This window comes from Motacilla alba, chromosome Z, assembly GCF_015832195.1.
Source record: "Motacilla alba alba isolate MOTALB_02 chromosome Z, Motacilla_alba_V1.0_pri, whole genome shotgun sequence".
Taxonomy (NCBI): Eukaryota; Metazoa; Chordata; class Aves; order Passeriformes; family Motacillidae; genus Motacilla; species Motacilla alba.
Genome location: NC_052046.1, coordinates 41,421,666 through 41,440,623, shown reverse-complemented (window position 1 = coordinate 41,440,623; position 18,958 = coordinate 41,421,666). Strand labels below are relative to the sequence as shown.

The 18,958-nt window shown below is 41.6% G+C and overlaps 2 protein-coding genes across 3 annotated transcripts in view; both read left to right on the top strand.

Annotated features, from left to right (window-relative positions):
- Window positions 1-10,977, top strand: part of MCCC2 (methylcrotonoyl-CoA carboxylase 2) — a 37,514-nt gene extending 26,537 nt beyond the window's left edge. Inside the window, exons 13-17 of one of the 2 annotated variants that reach the window (XM_038123466.1) lie at window positions 275-341; window positions 605-761; window positions 1,538-1,652; window positions 2,915-3,000; window positions 10,544-10,977. In XM_038123466.1, the coding sequence (XP_037979394.1) occupies window positions 275-341; window positions 605-761; window positions 1,538-1,652; window positions 2,915-3,000; window positions 10,544-10,661 (543 nt within the window). In that variant the 3' untranslated portion in view covers window positions 10,662-10,977. Of the gene's footprint in view, window positions 1-274; window positions 342-604; window positions 762-1,537; window positions 1,653-2,914; window positions 3,001-9,957; window positions 10,419-10,543 lie in introns of those variants that run through there. The other variant, XM_038123465.1, reaches the window with a different exon arrangement.
- A 6,573-nt stretch (window positions 10,978-17,550) lies between these two features.
- On the top strand, window positions 17,551-18,468 carry CARTPT (CART prepropeptide). The gene is made up of 3 exons (XM_038124813.1): window positions 17,551-17,777; window positions 17,858-17,941; window positions 18,331-18,468. The coding sequence occupies exons 1-3, from the start codon at window positions 17,631-17,633 to the stop codon at window positions 18,436-18,438; spliced, it is 339 nt and encodes a 112-aa protein (XP_037980741.1). The 5' UTR covers window positions 17,551-17,630; the 3' UTR covers window positions 18,439-18,468.
- The last annotated feature ends 490 nt before the right edge of the window (window positions 18,469-18,958 follow it).

Sequence of the window (18,958 nt, the reverse complement as noted above, 5' to 3'; positions counted from 1 at the left end):
GAGCTTTTCAGTATTAGTAGTAATGCTTTTTAAGGATATTATTTGTTTTACCCATGGTCTCACACAGTTTTGGAAATCTCTTACTTCTGCTACTGTGAATGCATGTATTGCAGTTAACTTTGGGTGAAGGAGAAGTAGTATAGCACTTCCTGATGGAAATACTGTGATGGACTTCAGTGGAAGGATTTAGCACAGGCTTCAGAATGCTGGTAGTGGTAGCTTCATTCTTCCAACTTGTAATGGTTTACTCTTTTTCTTTTTTTTCTCTCCACAGGGTACACATTTTATCCAGTTGTGTTGCCAGAGAAATATTCCCATTGTGTTTTTGCAGAATATTACTGGTGAGTAAGATCAAGTTTTTGAGGTTTCACTTTGTTGTAGACTTTGCTGTTAATTGTTGAGGCTCTGTTCTAGACAGCCTCTTGTGTGCTTTGTAGTGCCTACATCTCCAGCCTGTTTGGAAATCAGCCTGTCAGCAGCTGGTGGAGGCCTTGCCTTATGATTTGCTCCTCAGTTCTTTCTTCTGTGAAGCACATGGTATGACATAGGGCACAGTATTATAATATAAACTGGTGAGCCTTTTGTTCTTGTTGTATTTCTTCAGGTTTCATGGTAGGCAGAGAATATGAAGCTGGAGGGATAGCAAAAGATGGTGCCAAGATGGTAACTGCTGTAGCTTGTGCCAATGTACCTAAAATAACCGTCATTATCGGTGGCTCTTACGGAGCTGGAAACTATGGGATGTGTGGAAGAGCATATAGGTAAGCGTTGCTTCAGATTGTTACAGCAGATAGAAGTAATTTAAGAAAACATAACCTTGAAGTACCATTCCAAAAAATCGTCTAAACTCTTGAAGAAGTTGTGCTATTTGGAAAAGAGTCCTTATTGAGTATGTTCATAAGTAAATAACAGCCTGAAATTTGTGGAGACTGATAAGGCTTATGATTCACCTTGAATGAGGTGACAGAGGAGACCTTGTAAAAGTAAACCTGTTCACATCCTTTTCTCCCATTTCAGTTCTTGGTGGAAAAATTTTAAAATGTTAAACAATCATTGGGCAGAATAGGCTGGTCCTTTATTCTGCATTCCTAGGAAAAGTATATCAGCTTGTGTAAAAACTCCTTATTCACTTCAGACAGCCTGATTTTATGAGTAAGATTTGTATAATCCCTAAAGACTTTTTTGTTGACCCTTTGGACATGGACTATGTGATTTTCTAAATTTAATTTTTCAAGGTTCCCCATACTATTGAAGTTAGTTGGGATGTTTAGGAGAAAAATTCCTGTGGGTTGGGAATGTGAGCTGAAGAGACCCAAGAAAGAGAAATTTTTTTAAAAGGTGAATAATGGAAATTAACAGAATTTTTACATTTTCAAATGTAATGCTGCAAGCATTGAAGTATGTTAATGTACCTTTTTTAAAAAAATGTTATATTGTAAAATTGTCATACCTAAAAATGTATTCTTAGTTGAGTGAAAATTCTTCACTAGGAAATGTGACAGTGTCTTACCTTAATGTTTAATATGTATTTTTTCAGTCCAAGATTTTTGTATATGTGGCCAAATGCTCGCATATCGGTGATGGGAGGGGAACAAGCTGCAACTGTTCTAGCTACAATAGCTAAGGATCAAAAAGCAAGGGAGGGAAAACAGGTATATCTTTCTTCTTTCATTTCTGGTAAAGTCACTGTCATGCACTCTTTTAGTGGAGTTGGTCACTTTGTGAGCTAGGAAGGGGTGGAAGAGAGTGAGACACCAGTGATTTATCCCAGCGCCAACTAGTGCTCTGACAAACATGAAGCATTTGTGAAAGGTTATTCCTTACTTCTTTGAAATGTGAAGATCATTCATAACATTTCTTATTTTTGGTTAAAAAGAGGAGTTTTTCATATACCATTGTGGTTTTGTACTTTGTGCAACAAGTTATTAGTTCTACCTGAGATAGGCAACCAGGAAACCTCCTTGGTTTGGGAGTATGAAGAGCAATGTCAGGAAAAAGTGTCTTTCCTGTTATTATGAAGCTGGCAATTTTAGAGAAAGTTGACCTTCACTGATTGACAATTATTAAACTTGTAACAACAGAAGTCTGGAGAGGTTTGGAAAAGTTTCTGCTCATTTCAACATTTTAATTGAAAATTAGAGGTATATTGTTTATATAATAAACATAACTTATTAAATCTTAAAGTAATACTTTCTAGATTCACTGCACACTCTTTTCTACTGAGTTGAGTTTTTTTAATTGCAAGGTTTATGGTTATACTACTGCCTTGATCCTATAAGAAGTGGTTTTATTGATGTCTAAAAATTGTTCATATTTATCATGAACAGTTAATCAGAATAGTGAAGCAGTATGAACATGTTATCTCAGTGTTATTACTTTTCAACACTTGACTTATTCTGTCTGTGGCTAGAATATACTCACCCTTGTCTCTGTCTGTCTTAATTTCCCAAATTCATGATACCTAGAAAGAAGGTCAAGAAAAATAATGAGTAGTAGTTAAATGTCAGTCAAACGTGTTAGAAACTTGAAAGTTTTCTGAATTACTGTGACCAGTCTGGATCACACTGGATCTAACCCAGTATTAGAATAGCACAGACTTTATTAAAAAATCTTGCCAAAGGCAACCCAAACATTTTTTCCAATACACTAGCTTCAGTAATTTTTCAAGTGCTAGTCACCAATTACTCTTGTATTCAGTTAAGTATATGTTTATTCTCTTTTTTGCACTCCCTTGATTTGGAAAGTGCTGTTTGAATTTCATTATCAAACATGCAGAATTGACAATTGTGTGCTAAAAGAGTAAAAAAAAAATTGGGCAGATAATTTAGGCATTTTCTTCAGGTTGATACTGCATATAAAGCTCTGCTATCATTGGAGAAGAAATATTAAAGAATATTTTATTTGGTTTTTTTAGTTGTCTGAGGCGGATGAAGCAGCTTTGAAGGAGCCAATCATTAGGAGGTTTGAGGAAGAAGGAAACCCTTATTATTCCAGTGCAAGGTAACATACAAATAACTATTCTAAAACCTAATTGTCATCACGGGACTTGACTTCTCTTTCTTGGTATTAAAGAATAGCAGAACAGAGCAATTGGAAACAAAGACTGTGTTTGATGTGCATTCAAACCAATGCCTTGTCTGTCTTACCTCTGGGATCTGGTACCATGAACTGTTTCAGAAGACAGCACGCGCATGCAGGAAGTACTTCACTGGTTCTGTAAGAAATTACACGGTAGCATGGAATTTCTATGTTACATGTTTTATTCTGGATGAGTTTTATATCATTCTCCCCAGTGTAGTATCTGGTCACCTTTCTAAAGCTTATTGAACAATATAATGAGCAGCTGTATGTGTATTAGGAGGAATTCATTTTAGTGGGGTCCTGCAAGTAGAAGAGGCCAGTGGGAAAGGAGGTAGCAGTTTCAAGATGACCTGAAGCCATTGGCAAATTTGGTAGATAATTATCTACCATGATCATGGTAGATAATTGTGTTAGATGATAGTAGTGATGGTGTAGGGCTTTAGCTGATGGGTGCTGCACACTCACGTTTGCTGAGAAGTCCTTTGCAGCATTTCATGCTCAGGCTGATGCAATATTAGTAAATGACCAGGAACTAGTTAGGCTAGTGAAACAAGGTGGCATTCTGAAGTGATCCAGATACATCTGGAAAGTAGCTTGTGGGGCTTTTTTTGGCCTTTGATGGTTATTCCGCATTAGTTTCATCCTGTTAGTACTAATCTTCCTGTATATATTTCTGCTTGTGGTATCCAAAAGCTAATTTTCCGCAGGCTCTCAGCTGCTAATGATGGTAGAGGGTAGCAAATTTCAGTGACCCATATGTCAGCTGTGAAAGCAGCTGAGCTGGCAGTGAACAACCCAGGAGACTCATGGAGTATAGAACTACTATAGTAAAGAACTACTTCCTGGTGCAGGTATCTGGCAAGCCAGCCAGAGGTGCAGCGTTCCTGGGCCTGGCGCTCACCAGTGCAGAGGGGCTCACTGAAGAGGTTATAGCTGGAAGTAGCCAGCACAGCCTGGCCGAGTTCAGGATCTCAAGGAAAATGAGGCAGCAAAGAGAAACTCCAGACCCAAAAATTTGGAAGAGTGAACTTCCAGCTTCCAGATGTTTAAAGGGTTAGTGAATGAGATCGCCTGGGAAACTCCTTAAAGACAGAGGTGCTGATTAGAGCTGGCAATTCTTCAAAGACACTTTTCTTAGAGCACAAGAGCTCTTTATTCCTGTGTGTAGGAAATTGAGCGTGGCAGGGTGGAAACTGGCATGGCTGAGCAAGGATTTTCTCCTCAAACTGAGGTGGAAGAAGGAAGTATACACCCTGTGGAAGCAGGGGCAGGTAACCTGGGAAGAGCTCCTTCTTCATGATCAGAAGTAAGATATGAAATGACTGTTAACCTTTACTCATTTGTGTAAGGATAGTGGAATATACTTAACTGAGATATTTGTACCTGGGAAATCAACATTAATTTTAATGTTTCATCAAATGAATACCTTCATCAAGCTTGATCTTCTATGGGTAGTAAGAGAAATAGCAGAAAAGTTTTTAACATCTGACCTTTAACAGCTGACTTTGTGCTCTAAGGCAAGAATTAAAAATGAAAAAATATGTATAATTTTTTATAACTGGATTTTAAGGAGTAGAATATTCCACTTATATAATAACATTTAAAAATGAGTCAAACTGTCTGTATTTAAAATTAATCCCTACCCCAGAGAAGATGAATAATGTGATTGTTTTTACATTTGGGTTTTTTTATATGTTCACTGGAAACAGACTCTTTTACTCATGATTTATTTAACATTCAATATATTAGATATATTAGAAATACTAGAAATATAAAAACTTATCCTCTCCCAAAAACTGACAGATGATTGTCAGTATTTACAACAGTAAGTTACTAATCTGTAAGAAGGCAGTTTTACATGTAAAGTTAAGACTAACATTAAAAAAATCACGTTTTGAATTTTCAATAATGTGTGATTTTTAGATATGAAACGTGAGTGTTTAATGTCAACTTTGTGCTCTCTGATGAACGTTTACCAGTTTTCAGAATATCTGGCCATTTTGTGAAGTTAAAGTTGTTAATCTAGTAGTCACCCCAGGAAATAGCTTAAATTTGCCCAGCCCAGGTGTTGAAAAGTGCTTTTAGTGCTAAGTGACGTGTCATTTTCTTGAAAAAGCAGGGTAGTTATGCGCTTCTTACAGTTTCCTTTTGGAAAGGAAATGTGACGTACACAGATGTGAGCTGGCTGAGAGCTAGCGTGGGTCTGGATTGCATGTGGTTGGGTTTATGTGATGCTGCATTCAAGATAATAAGCCCAGCTGAGACATGAAGTCAAATGTCAGATCTGAAATCCCACTGAGGCTTACCTGGCTATAAGCAGTGAAGGTAAAATGCCTCTTTTCACAAAGGAGTGCTTTTGAGAACAGTGTATTGCGTGGCTTAGGTCAAAGCAGTTCTGGCTGGTTTCTCTCGCTTTTCAGTTCAAGTAGGTGCAGTCTGCATTGTCTAGGAAACTTTTAATTGCTCTCTTGTAGAGTTAATTGGGTATTTCAGGGGATATACTCATGTTTCCTGCCCTTTCATGCTTTGCATTAACTAATTCCTAAGCAAGATCTCAGATCAATAGTTCAGAAGTTTTCATTACTGTGAAGTAGGCTGTCCAAGCAGAGACAATGAGATGAAGTGGATTACAATCTTCGCAGCAAGTGTGCTCAGGGGGACGGATGTACCACTCACCTTGCACCTTGGAGACAACCCTTTCCAATCAGCCAACATCAGCAGCTGCTTATTAGCAAGCATTTACTGTAATTCAGGGAGGAGTAACCCTGTCCCTTTTTCAGCCCATTGCTGTTGGGCTCCAAGCACAGTAAAAACCCAGCTGATTGTCTACCAAATGTCAGGGTACTGCAATTGAAATAGAATCTAGATAGCCTTTGTTTTGTAAGAGCCCTCCACCAAAGAGGTCATCAAGGAAAGTCTAACAAACAGCTTTGCATTTCTGAGAGAGCAAAAAATGATAGATGGGCACGAAGATTGTTGTCTGAATTGCTGCTTGTGTGCAGCTGGTTTGGAGGCTCCCTCATGCTGTCCTCCTGCCTAATATCTGCCTTACCCTTAATAGCCATTGAGATTGATGTGACCCTTCAATTTGACTTCATTAGGCTTTGAATCAAGCTTTTAGCAGTAATAAGGAGAGAAAAGGAAAATGCCCCGATGATCTTAAAAGACAAGAAAATATCCCTCTTTATTCTGTTTATGTTGTTTTGCTTATAAGTGATAACTTGTTATGTGTACAGGATGTCAATACTGTTCCCTGCAGTTGTATTTTCTAATCAGACTTTAACCAATTTTTTGATTAGAACCTTTCACAATGAGCAGTCTTAATTAATGGCAGTCATTAGGCAGCACCCTTTTTAATGAGTTATATTAATCTGCTCACAGGTTTCTTAAAAGATTTCACTGGTTTGCATCTTAACAAATTGCACAAGCATTTTACTTTAGGCAGCTTCATTTCTTTTACTCCCACTATCTCAGTTACAGATATTTTATGAGTGTAGTGTGACTCATGTTCCTGCAATGGAGTTTTAATAGATAGTTTAATTATTAATGTTACATCCCAGTAGAGAATGCAGTTTTCTTTAAACAAAGAGAAGCAGAAGCCAGGGGTGACCATATGAAAGCAGCTTGACTTCATGCAACATAAAATTTCTGCAGCTGTCAATATAAGTCAATTGTGTTGTTACAAAAAAAGGAAAACTAAACCCAAATCTACCATTGAAATGTGCATCGTGTTTGGATATTTATTACAGCAGTAATCACTATGAAGTTGTGTCTTGCAAGGTACTGCACTAAGTTGGTAATTCTTTTGGAGTCAGTTCATCCCTGCCCTTTCCAGGCCCTGAGCAGATGTGTCGAACAGTTTAAATATTATGAATTTCCTTATTCTGTTTCAGTGTGTTTCATAAATAAGAAAGTTAATCGCAGGTATTTATTGGGGAAAAAAAAAGTTTATATAGAGAGCAAACAAAGCTGTAGCAGTCAAAAAACCAAAATTGCTTAAAAATAGTAATTAATGTATTTGAGATTGTTCATAAATTTGGGGGTTTTTTCATAGTCTTAAGAAAACAGAAGGTTGGGATTGATTTGATCTCACAGAACTGCTTTTATTTTCACTATTAAGGAGGATCTTCTCCATTCCTTTGTCAGATTAATCTGACTATATTCATCATAACTAAATCAAAATATAAATACAAGGTGAAGGGAAAGAAAAGCACATGCATTAAACTTTGGTAAGGCACACTATGAAGTTGAAAGTATAGAAAATACTGTCTTGGCCATTCTGTCATGCTAGATTACATCAAGAGCTACAACCATTGTCTTGAGAAAAATCAAGAAAATTCAAAGATCTCTTACGTAAGTCTCTGTAAAACCAAGTTATACTTTTCTTTGGGTATTTTGAACAAAAAAAAAGCTTCCAATTGCTTTTACTTTTGTATGGTAAGAAGCACTTCCCCTGAGTTTTTTCAGCTGAGTATTGCCCAAATAAGCCAAATAAGCCCAAATACTTTAATGAAATGAGTTACTAATTAAAATTTCATTACTACTTAAATTTAAAAATACCATTAGGAAAGAAGTTACTCACAGGAGTCAGACAGCAGGAGCTTAGACCATGCACTTTATCCGAGTTATGATACAGACAGCTCTTGTGTCATCTGAAACAGAATTTGCTATTAGTAGCACTTCCATGCAGGTACAAGTGTGGCTGTTAGAATATTCCAATGCTTGGGTTACTAGCCCACTAGAAGGGAGATACTAACTGAGAATCCTAAAATGAGAAGAAGTTAGATAGAGCTACAGTTTTCTTAGAGTTGTATTTTGGGTTTATAGCAGGTTTTGGTTTTGTTTTTGTTTTTTTTTTTTTTTTATGCCATGGCATAAGTTTTTCTCCTTTTTACATTTGAAGAAATTCTTTACTGCGAGGGTGGTGAGGCACTGAAGAGGTTGCCCAGAGGAGAAATCCTTTGCCCCATCCCTGGAAGTGTTCAGTTCCAGGATGGATGGAGCTCTGAACAACTTTGTCTAATGGAAGGTGTCCTTGCCCATGGTGGGGGGATTAGAACTAGATGATCTTTAAGGTCCCTTCCAACCCAAACCATTCTATGATTCTATCATTTTTCCAGAATTCATTCTCTTATTGTTGGGACCTGGCAGCCAGGTCAGTGAGTGCCACAACTACTGTAGTACAAGACTTCTTAAATCAAAATTTGATTTTCTCTCCCAAAAAAGAAAGAGCCTGATTTTGCTCAATTAGCAGCAAAACCTTCCCTTCTCCAAACCCTTTCTTCTTGTATACTTCAGTTTTACTCTTGTGCCCCATTTAGTTTAACAGTCTGCTGCTTGGGAAGCTGCACTGTGATAAGGTCTATTTATAGTAGAGTATTCTTTCTGAGCTGGGTACCCTTTTTCTTCTCTAACTATGAAAACAAGCTCCTAGAGGTGAGCCTGAACCCTTGTGCCTAGTCTCCTTAAAGGTGTCTTCTACTGCAATTCCATTTTGTGCATCTTAGGATAGATACACCTTGTGAAATGAAAAGCATATATTGTCAGTCTCTTAGTATATTTGTCTGATTTGATCAATATTACTTTCACAGCAAATGACAAAGCAAATATGGAAAACACTCAAGTGTGCTGATGCCTTGAGTTTATCAGCATTCATTTATGTACAGTTTGCAGTCCTCTTGGGGGTGAGGTTGGCACATTTAGGAATGAAAGAAGAGTGCAAAATATCTTGTTTCCTGTCTAACAGGTTTTGCCAAAAATTATCTCCAAACAATATAAAATTTGCAGATGGAACTTCAGTTAGAAGGGAAAGGCTGTGTCTTCTCTTGGTAGAGTCACTCTTGGCTCCCTGTTCATGGCTGCTTTTTGTATTTTTAAATTTTCCACAAAGAATTAAGCATTAGCTAACACTGAAGTAAGTTCACAAAGAATGCAAAATAAGTCTCTAGGGAGAGATGGGATAGAGGAGGAGCATTCCTCGCTTAACCAAAGATGCATGTGTTCTGCAGATGCTGATTAAAGTATGTGTTTGTTTAAGTGAGACTGGGTTTCAATGAGCAATGTGGTATCTTGTTTAAATATCTTGCTGGGGAAATAACAATATTTACAGTTTCATTTCAACATGGGAATTTCAATGTGGATTTTAATTTAGGTAGGATGGAGCTGTCATTGAGAATTGATGCCACTAAGACTTTAATTTTTGGACAATATCAAAGAGACTATTTACAAATGTTGGCAATTTTGGGGACCTGGGAATTTGACAATTGCTCATTGATAATTTAATTGCCCAGGCTTTGGTTAAGGAAGGTGGTATCTTCCAGTTGCTTAGAAATGAACTTAATGGTAAAATAAATGAAAGAAATTGTGTTGGGTCTTGCTGAGGTGGAGTTCATTTTGCCACAGCAGCCCTCATAATGCTGTGCTTTGCATTAGTAGCTGGAAGGGTATTGACAGCACAGAAGTGCCTTGCTGAGCAGTGCTGGCACAACGCCAGCCTCTCTTTCCAACATTTTACCCCACATCAGTATTCTGGGGTGGGCAAGATCTTGGGAGGGGATACAACTAGGCCTGCTGACACAAATAAACCAAAGGGATATTCCATAGCGTATGACTTCAGCTCAGTTCCAAAAGCTAAGGAGAGGAGGAGGAAGATGGAACAATGGTTATTTACAGTGTTTGCTTTCCCAAACAAATGCCATATGTACTGAAACTCTGCTTCCTGAGAAGTGACTGGATAGCACTTGCTGATGGGAAGTAGAGAATAAAGTTGTTAAGGCTTTTTTTCTTTTGGTGCAGATGCAAACTTTCACTTATGCTTCAGTAAACTGTCCTATCTCAACCTATTGTTTTCTATCTTATTTTCTCTACTCTGTGCAGCTGGGAAGGGGGAGAGATGCAGCGGCCCCGTGGGCACCTGGAATCAAGCAAAGGTCAACCCACCACAGAAATTCTGAAAATACTTGAATTTTTTTCTGGCTTTTTAATGATGAAAGAATAAACACTTGTATAATCCTCATCTGGCAGTTGAATTAACCTGAATAGTGTAAATAATGATGTGACATAATTCTTGAAGTGCAAGTATTCTTAATAGAATTAGATAGGTCATTGACAAAAGGTCATTCTCCACATGAACATTAACAGGCAAAGAGGGCTTTTTTTCTTAAAGGAGATGATTAAGTATGAAGAATCTATTTAAAATATGTAGGTCGGACATTCTTCACTTAGCTAAAATGTAAACATTGTTCTAGAAGACAAATTCCATGGAGTAATGCATACCAGTCTATTGCATTGATGAACAGCATGAATTGACTCCATTGTTTTAAGTACAATTTGGCTCTTTACTCCTCTTTCTTTTTCTGAAGCATTTCAAATTTCATGGGTGTGAAAGTATACCAGTTGTATATGTTGATTTCCTTTAATTATTAAAAGTTTTGGTTTGTTATGTTTTTTGGCTTTTCTCCAGATTATGGGATGATGGAATTATTGATCCAGCTGACACAAGACTGGTTTTGGGCCTCAGTCTCAGCGCAGCACTAAATGCACCCACAAAGAAGACAGAATTTGGAGTTTTCAGAATGTAAACTTAAACATGTGATCATCAGAATTACCTGTGTATATTTTATTTGGGGCTGGGCAGCATACTAGCTACAGTATTGTGGTGATTAAAAATAAAGATTTGTAAGATGTTATTTTTAATGAAACTTTCATCATTATTTTCACTAACTGTCATTGTCACACAATGCTTCAGTTTTTTGATAGTGATTTAAGATTAGTCATTTAAGTGCTTATATAACTGCATTGCATGAATAAATTGCCATTTCTAGCATTGTACTTCATGTTACAAGAAACCATTGATACTATCTCTTATATAAATAAATGTACAAAATAAGCTACATATTTGGTGCTTATCAGCCCTTGTGTTTCTTTTAATTTTTTGTATGTCTCCTATAAATGCAAAGTACTTTTGCAGAGCAACAAAGAAAACCCCACTTTTACTAATAAATAATTTTTGTGAAAGGGAAGCATTGTAAGGGCAGCCAGGGATTTCAACACAGCATGAAATTTTAGATTTCATGCATTTGTTGTCATCTTGTTCTATCTCTGGCTTTCATCCAAAAAGCATTGCTTTTCTGTGTGGTTCTCTGAAGTCAAAACAACTAATGAATTATAATGTTTTCTGGAAGAGATGGGAGGTGTGTGCTGGTATCTATGAAATCAGCAGGTTGCTGAGAGCATGTGTAAGGACAGAGACTGGCTACAAAAGTGTTTAAACATCTTGGTATGTGGTCCTTCTGGTAATTTTGGTTTCACAAAGACAGAGTGTTCTCTCCACAAGGATCAATGCTTTGCTCAGAGCAGAAGCCTGAAATCCACTGACTTAAGGAGTTCTGCGATGCTGGAGTGCTTTCTGATTTATTTAGGGTAGCTTATTGGAGTGTAAAGTTCTTCAAGAACTCAGTGTCTGTCATTTAATTTGTTCTCTTCAGAAACATTGCACCTTGAAGAAACTACATACTGTTCTAGCTGGGAGGTGATTTCAGTTTATCTAGCTTTGCTCTGCAGGTGCCCAGATACCCATTGCCAGAAATGTCCTTAACTGAGAGTCAAGTGCAAGAAGAGCCAGTGTACATGAATACAGGTCCTCTCCTGTGCTGGCCTGTGGGGAGAGGAAAGACAGCTAAGAGGAGTGATCACCCGAGGTAAGGTACTAGCTGAAATCTTCCTAGGCTTGTGTGGAAAGGAGTTCTCCTTGGATCCAGGAGGAGGATGGAAAGTCTACTATCTACCACCCTTTCCAGTTGGGTCTCAGATGCAAAAAAGAAAATGAAATAATTCCTTGGAATCGGGATCTTCAATGTAGAAAACAAACTATGTAGACAGCCTAGTGTATGTTGAGCTGTGTGGTGTCTGGCACACTTGCCAAAAATAGCACTGAAAGAGCATTTTTCCCTCTCTTTTTGCCGAGATGAAATGTATCCAAAACCTGGTGTGTTCTGTGCCACTAGAAAGATTACTTCTGTGGGTTTGCATTCTCATGCTTACTCTTAGTATATTAAATAAATATTTAACAGATAATAATAGTTTATTACAACTGCCAACTAGGCACAGAGCTGTGCTTTTTTGCCACTTGTCTCACTACACACATTTGTGAACATGTCTGGCATAGACCCAAGATTTCTTGATCCTGAAAGCAAGGTGAAATTATTTATGGTTAGTAGGCTTCTGAAATGCATTTTAAAATACCCTACTTTTAAATACCTATTTATAAAATATGTAAATATATATATGAAATATAAGCAAGGAAAAAAAGAGTTCCAGACCCTGAAATGCTGTTAGTGGCTTTCAATAAGAAGAAATGCACTGTATTTTCTCCTACTCCAGTTGAATAATCAGTTCTGGCACTTGACTCTCTGTTTTTAATTATGGGGGTCACTTTTGCCTATCACTTCCAAAGTCATGAGGACTACTGCCTGTTTCTGCTAGGAAATCTGATCTCTTCTGAATAATATTTTTATTTTGAATACATTCTTTCAATTACATTGGTAATTAAATCATGGAAGTTGGAGACAGTAATAGATAATCCTGGAATACAGGTGACAGAAGAAGGTATGTTTGGAAAGATGCTTCTGAGAATGGTAATTCCCTGTTTCTTGTTACATCTGAAAAGACAGTTCTTTACACTTGTCAAAATTTCTTCCTCTGAATATGTACGCAAGTAAAGTCAAAACATGTCTGATTAAATAGGAGTGTTCTGCCTTAATAATATTTAGCTTTGGAAACATGTTAAGCAAATGAAATTAATCATCACAGGCTTAGCATCCTATCAGCATGATCTGGTTAGCAGTCACTACCAAGCAGGATCTTCAGTGCAAAACAGCAGTTCAGAGAGCCACTAGTGGTTATCACTCCTCCACTACACAGCTGTTTTGGAGAAGCTTTTGCATGTTACCGTGCTGCATTCTGTATAGGGCACTGACTGTGTGCAGTGCCCCTCACGTGTGATGGTGTTCTGATTGCTGAGATGGTCTCTTGCTGCCCAAAGGATTGCTGAAAAACATTTTCTGCAGAGTCAGCAGGAGCGAGGAATTGGACCCCATGCTTGTACTACGTTTGATGATGTTTGTAGATCTATTCATGCTGTCTCAAAATAATCACGCAGAGCTCTCCGATTTTGTCTGCCACCAGGACTCTCATGCTTCTGCAGTAGCAGCTCCTTTTTAGGTTTAACGTGGATGACATTACAACAGTAATTTTTAGTTTTCATTGGCACTGTGCTACCAGTAGGATCTCTTTTGGAGTGAAAGGAAATTTTAAATAAACCTAGATTAAAGATAGCTGCCACTGTAAGAGCATAATATTTGCGATGGCAGATGCAATGTAAAAGCTGTGGGTGACTATTTCAAGACTTCTCCTACTTGTCTCTGGTACGTGGAACCACTTCACTGTGGTATTGAAGCAGCTCACAACCACTAATCTGTTTCCTTACTGGAAAGGGTGGTGCTTGGGATGACACTGATTTTTCAAATGGAGGTTGAGGAACAAGGGAAATAGCTGTGCTATATCAAGCACACAAACTGTGGTGGACCAGAACATCACACCAGGTGCTCTAGACATCTAGGGACCCTTGCTTCTATCTAGTCTTTCCTTGGGCATAGCTGTTCTGAGCTATGTGGCTTCCTCCAGCCCCTGAGAAGAGGGGAGGCCAAGAGGTTGCCAAGTTCCATTTCTCTGTGATAGTTAGACATGGTCTCTTTAAGAGGTTAACACTTAACTGCAAGGAGTTTAAATGAGCTGATACTGTGACATTGAGGGTGTTTTCAAACACCTCTACAGAAGGAAATGGGAAACCATGAATGAGGTGGGCTAAGCTTCTTTTCATGTCACTAGAGACTCTTGCAGTAACCAAGGGTTTCCTTCTCAAATGACCTGGGCTGAGGTGGTGAATTCAGGATGGACTGTAAAAGCGTACCCATTGCCATTTTCCTTTTTATTTTCACGGCAGCTACGAAGGTGCTGGGAACCTGGAAGCTACAATTTGGTCTTCAATCAAAATTGGTGGCAGTTTGTTCAACAAACATCAAGGTAGAGCCTCTGGAACACAATCATAACAAGCCTGCTTCCAGGGCTGAAATGAGATGTGGATAGGGCACAGCCTCTGCGATAGCTCTACCTGCAGAAATGGAGAAACCACTGGGGACCTGTTCCCACTGCTCTTCCACCCATGCAGGGTTAGTTTATTGGGGAGTTTGTAGCTTCACTGTTTGTGTGGGCATTGGTATATATACTGTTGTTCTGAGAACCCATCTTTTATTTAAGTGGCTTCTTTCCAATCTATTACTCATCAAGATGAATTGCTATCTCCTGCTGAAATAGATATCTTTCAAGTGTGCCTCTGGACTCTTATTACTTCAGCAGTAACTCTGATTTATCTTAGATTTTCCTCACTTTTCAAGGCTTCAGTAAAAAAAAAAAGTCTTGATTCAGAAAACCAATGATGGTATATTATTTTTTAACTGTGGTTTATAAATTAAGGCAATTTAACAAGGCAGTTATAAAAGCCTGCTGCTTTTCTGCAAAGCCTTAAAGCATCCACTTAAAGCCAGATGTCCATTTGCGTGTCCGTGCTTCAGTAGAGCACTTGTTCAAATGCTGACACTAATCTCTACAGTCTAGTAGTCTAAAATCTGCCCAACTCTATGTCTATGCCAAGCCAAAACTAGAACACACATAAATGCCTTAGAACTGCTCACCACCATCAACATAAACCTCCATTATTTTCCCACTTTTAGAAGTACACTTAATTAATTGATCATGATGGAAGAGTGTGATTACGAAAAGCATGTATGACTTTCAAAATATCCATTTGATGTACAGATGCTAATGCACATTGGTAGTGTTCTGTTTGTACCTTGTGTGCAATAACATTTGCATGGAGAAAGTAAGCTTTGAGAAACTTGGATTAGTACTTTGGTACAACAGGGCCATCCATCCCCAGGGTCCAATCTCATTTCATGTGGATTACCCAGAGCTAAGCGCTTAAGTGCCACAAGCTCCCCTCATTCCTTACCCAGCTGTTTTATGACTGGTTGCTGATGCTGTTGGAAAGAACCTGCTTTTTTGTAATTGTAAACAGTGATTTTCTGGTTTTGTATCTTGACCCTTTTCTCTGACACTCTGGTAGCCTCTGACACTCTTATTTAATATTCAGCTATCCTGCTGATGTTTTTATCCCCTAGTGCTGGAGACGAAGTGTACAAAAATGGCTGAATGGGGAACAAGGGACAGTGATGTCTGCAGAGACAGTGCGATACAGACAGTAACAGGCACAGAAACTTGTATATTTCTGTGGGTGTCTGTAGCCAGACAGACAAAATTACTTTTGGAAAAAGAAATTTGTAATTGCCTCTGTATTCAACAATAATTTTACTGGAGTAGCTAACATTAAATTCAGCTTTTTACTGGAAGTGTATGTTGGAAAGAAAATAGTGATGTTTTCTGAGCATCTCTGGTGTGTTCAACACTGCATGAGTAATCCTCATACTATAAAATATGGTTTGAATTTTTGGTCAGGCTTCACAGATGCTGCTTTTAAAGTTGAATAGGCCATATATCTGCCTCTCTGTATGAAGTGTTGCATTTTTCACAGCCTGGGTTATTTCTCTGTTCTAAGAAACTTTGTTTTGGCATAGCCATCATTTTCAGTATTGCATGAAAATGGTTGTGTGGTTGTGGTTTTGCTCCAGCCTGGGAACAAAGCCTGAACTTTGCTATGAGTGGTTTACTACCAGGCTGACATCAGAAATCTTAACCTTCCTTCTAGCTAAATGAAACTGGAGGATCCACACAGACAGACAGAGGATCTCTACTCTGACCAGCAATTACAAATGAGACCTTTGCTGGATGTGATGATCAATAGGAGTGTGTAGGAGGAGGTAACAGCAAGAGGTGAACACGCAGCACTGGAGGCAAGCAATGTGATAGAGAGATCAGAACCTCAAACAAAATGCTGCTGTTCAAAATTACTTGTTGAACCACACTCCTCTTGTTCCCTTGAAAAAATGCCTGTCTGCTTGGAAAAATACATGCCCGGACCTGTTTAATTTTTCTTTAAACAAACTTGTGTGTGTGCTCACATTGCATTGCATTTCCAAGCTGTTCCTAGCTCCCCTTCCTAGCTTCCCTACAAATGACCAGCTGTTAAGCGTTTGTTAACAAGCTGGGAAAGTTTTGTTAACAAGGTTTTCCAGTTTCCTCCTTCTCCAAATGATCCTCCCTTCATCTAAGGAGACATAGCCCAGTTCCTGCTGCTGTTGACATAAAGGAACATCCCTTTGGACACTTCAGGGCCATCAGCTTGAAGTGAAACCTCCTCACAAGGCAGACCCAGCTTGTTGCCTCCTTGTCCCAGCAACCAGATGGCCAAATGTCTCATGCCAGCAAACTGCTGCTCAGTGACCCTGTTTTACCCCAGCCTTGGCCCAGAGGAGGCTGGAGAAAGGCTGAGCACTGACTGTCCTTCATCTTGCATGCTCTTCTTGGCATACCACTGCTTTTCTTAATGGGAAGAGCTGCCCCTGCCACTACCATGCCCGGGAGATCTGGGCAGGTTTGACCTGCCAAGGATCTTTTTAGTGAGAATGTTGATGGACACGAGGCCACTGGGAACCAAATGTCAGTGGGAAGGTCTGAATGACATGTTTGATGGTAGGTCGCCTTTTGGCAACTGCACTTTTTCTTTCCCAAAACAGAGGTGGCATCATTCCACACCCAGGGTGTATAATGCTCCCCAAGAACCTGCTCAGTGTTATGATAATTGACCACAAGCACTATTGCAGCTCTGCTTGATATCTGCTTGATAAAAGCAGTTACTTTTATCCTGGGCCTTTTGATGCTGCTTCTTACTTTGCTCTCAGCGGCCCTGAGCCTCCCCACACTCTTGGTTCCCACCTGTCCTTATTCAAGCATTCACATTCTCATCAGCTCGTTGCTCATCACCACTATCTACCACCCCCCCATCCCCCCCACTCCTTTAGGCTAATCCTCCCACATGGCTCTTACTTCGTTCTAGCACATCTAGTGTTTTTCCTTAGCCCACGGGCTACTTAGCCTCCCTCCTGTCAGATCCCTGTGTTGATTTCCAAGCCTAGTCTCCCTAGTCTGCAAGCCCAACTTCCACTTTCATCTCTGTGTGTCCAATGTCCACCCTCTCCCTCAACCATCCCAGCCTCCAGGGACGGGGGAATAGTTTCCTACTCTGCTCACAGCCCTCGACTGTGGACGAGCACAGGGGGCGCGGGCAGGGTGCGGCTGGGCTGGCCGCCTTCCCCTCGGCCGCCCTCAGAGATGGATCCGCTGTTTGGCCCGAGGGCCAGGGACGGCCGGCGCTTTGGGGCGCCGACAGGGGCGGCCGGGAGGAGGGGGCGCGGAGCCCAGCCGTGCCGTGCCGTGCCGTGCCGACACTCGGGGCGCGGCGGCGGTGGGCGCTGACGCACGGCGGGGCGGGCACGGCGCTATAAAGGCGGCGGCGGCGGCGGCGGGGCGGCAGCACCATGGAGAGCTGCCGGGCGCTGGCGCTGTGCGCCGTGGCGGCCGCGCTGCTGCTGAGCGCCCGCGGACACGGATCGACCCCGCCGCGCCGCGCCCGCGACCTGGGACCGCCCGGCGGCGGCGGCGGCGCCTCCCGGGAGAAGGAGCTGGTGCGGCGGGGGCCGGGGCCGGGCGGGGGGCGCCGGCGGGATGGTCGCGGTCTGACGGCGGCTCTGTGGTCTCTCGGCAGATCGAGGCGCTGCAGGAGGTGCTGGAGAAGCTCAAGAGCAAGAGGGGACCGCACTACGAGAAGAAGTTTGGGCAGGTGCCCATGGTGGGTGTCCCGGCGGGACGGGTCGGGACGGAGCCGGGAAGGGAATAAAAAGGAAGGGAAAAGAACAGTCGAAGGCGGGGCGGGACGGAATGGTAAAGGAACGGGAAGAGACCGAATGGGGAAGGGACGGATGGGAACGGAATGGGAACCGAATAGGGACGGGAAGGGAAGGGAAGGGAAGGGAAGGGAAGGGAAGGGAAGGGAAGGGAAGGGAAGGGAAGGGAAGGGAAGGGAAGGGAAGAGAAGGGAAGGGAAGGGATAGGACTTGGTCTAGACGGGACGGGACGACACGCGGAGAATGGGATTGGGCTAGACGGCACGGGACGCGACGGGATAGAACTGGGCGGCCGCTGGTGGCGGTCCCACTCACCACCGGCCGCTGCCCGCAGTGCGACGCCGGGGAGCAGTGCGCCGTGAGGAAAGGGGCTCGCATCGGGAAGCTCTGCGACTGCCCCCGGGGGACGTCGTGCAATTCCTTCCTTCTCAAGTGCCTGTAAGCAGACGCGTCCCGGGACAGGCCGCCGGGAGCGCAGGCACTGACGTCTGGCCGCCCCGACGTGCCGGCGACTTCCCGCAGCTCCTCCGCCCGAGAAACGCGGCGAGAAGTCCCCGCGTCGCCCGTGTAACGCCGTCCGTGACATCCGACATCCGTGGAGCTGTTTTTTTTTCTCTCCTCCGCCCCACCCCGTCCTCTTCCTCCCCTCCTCCTCCGCTTGTTTTTGTCCGTCCACGAAAATCCCGGGCCATGCCTTGGGAGTAGAGGTGCCGGTCCTGGGAGCTGCAGTGCCGTCCCAGTACAGACCCGAGTAGTGCCAAGCCGTGCCGGGAAGCCGTACTGGCCCCGTGCCGTGCCCCGGGCTATTCGGCTCCTTCCTCGGGCGGCAAACATCCACCCACTGCCGGCTGGAGGAGCCGGGGCCAGGGGACTCCCCTGAGGTGGTTGGGAGAACCGGGGCAGGCGGGATGCGGGTGTGTCCAAAGCACTCTGGCCCCTCTCTCTTGCCTCCCCGCTGAGAG

Coding starts and splice junctions, on each gene's coding strand:
- CARTPT (XM_038124813.1), top strand. CDS start 17,631: ATGGAGAGCTGCCGGGCGCTGGCGCTGTGCGCCGTGGCGGCCGCGCTG. Junction 17,778..17,857: donor CCTCCCGGGAGAAGGAGCTG/GTGCGGCGGGGG, acceptor GTCTCTCGGCAG/ATCGAGGCGCTGCAGGAGGT. Junction 17,942..18,330: donor AGTTTGGGCAGGTGCCCATG/GTGGGTGTCCCG, acceptor CGCTGCCCGCAG/TGCGACGCCGGGGAGCAGTG.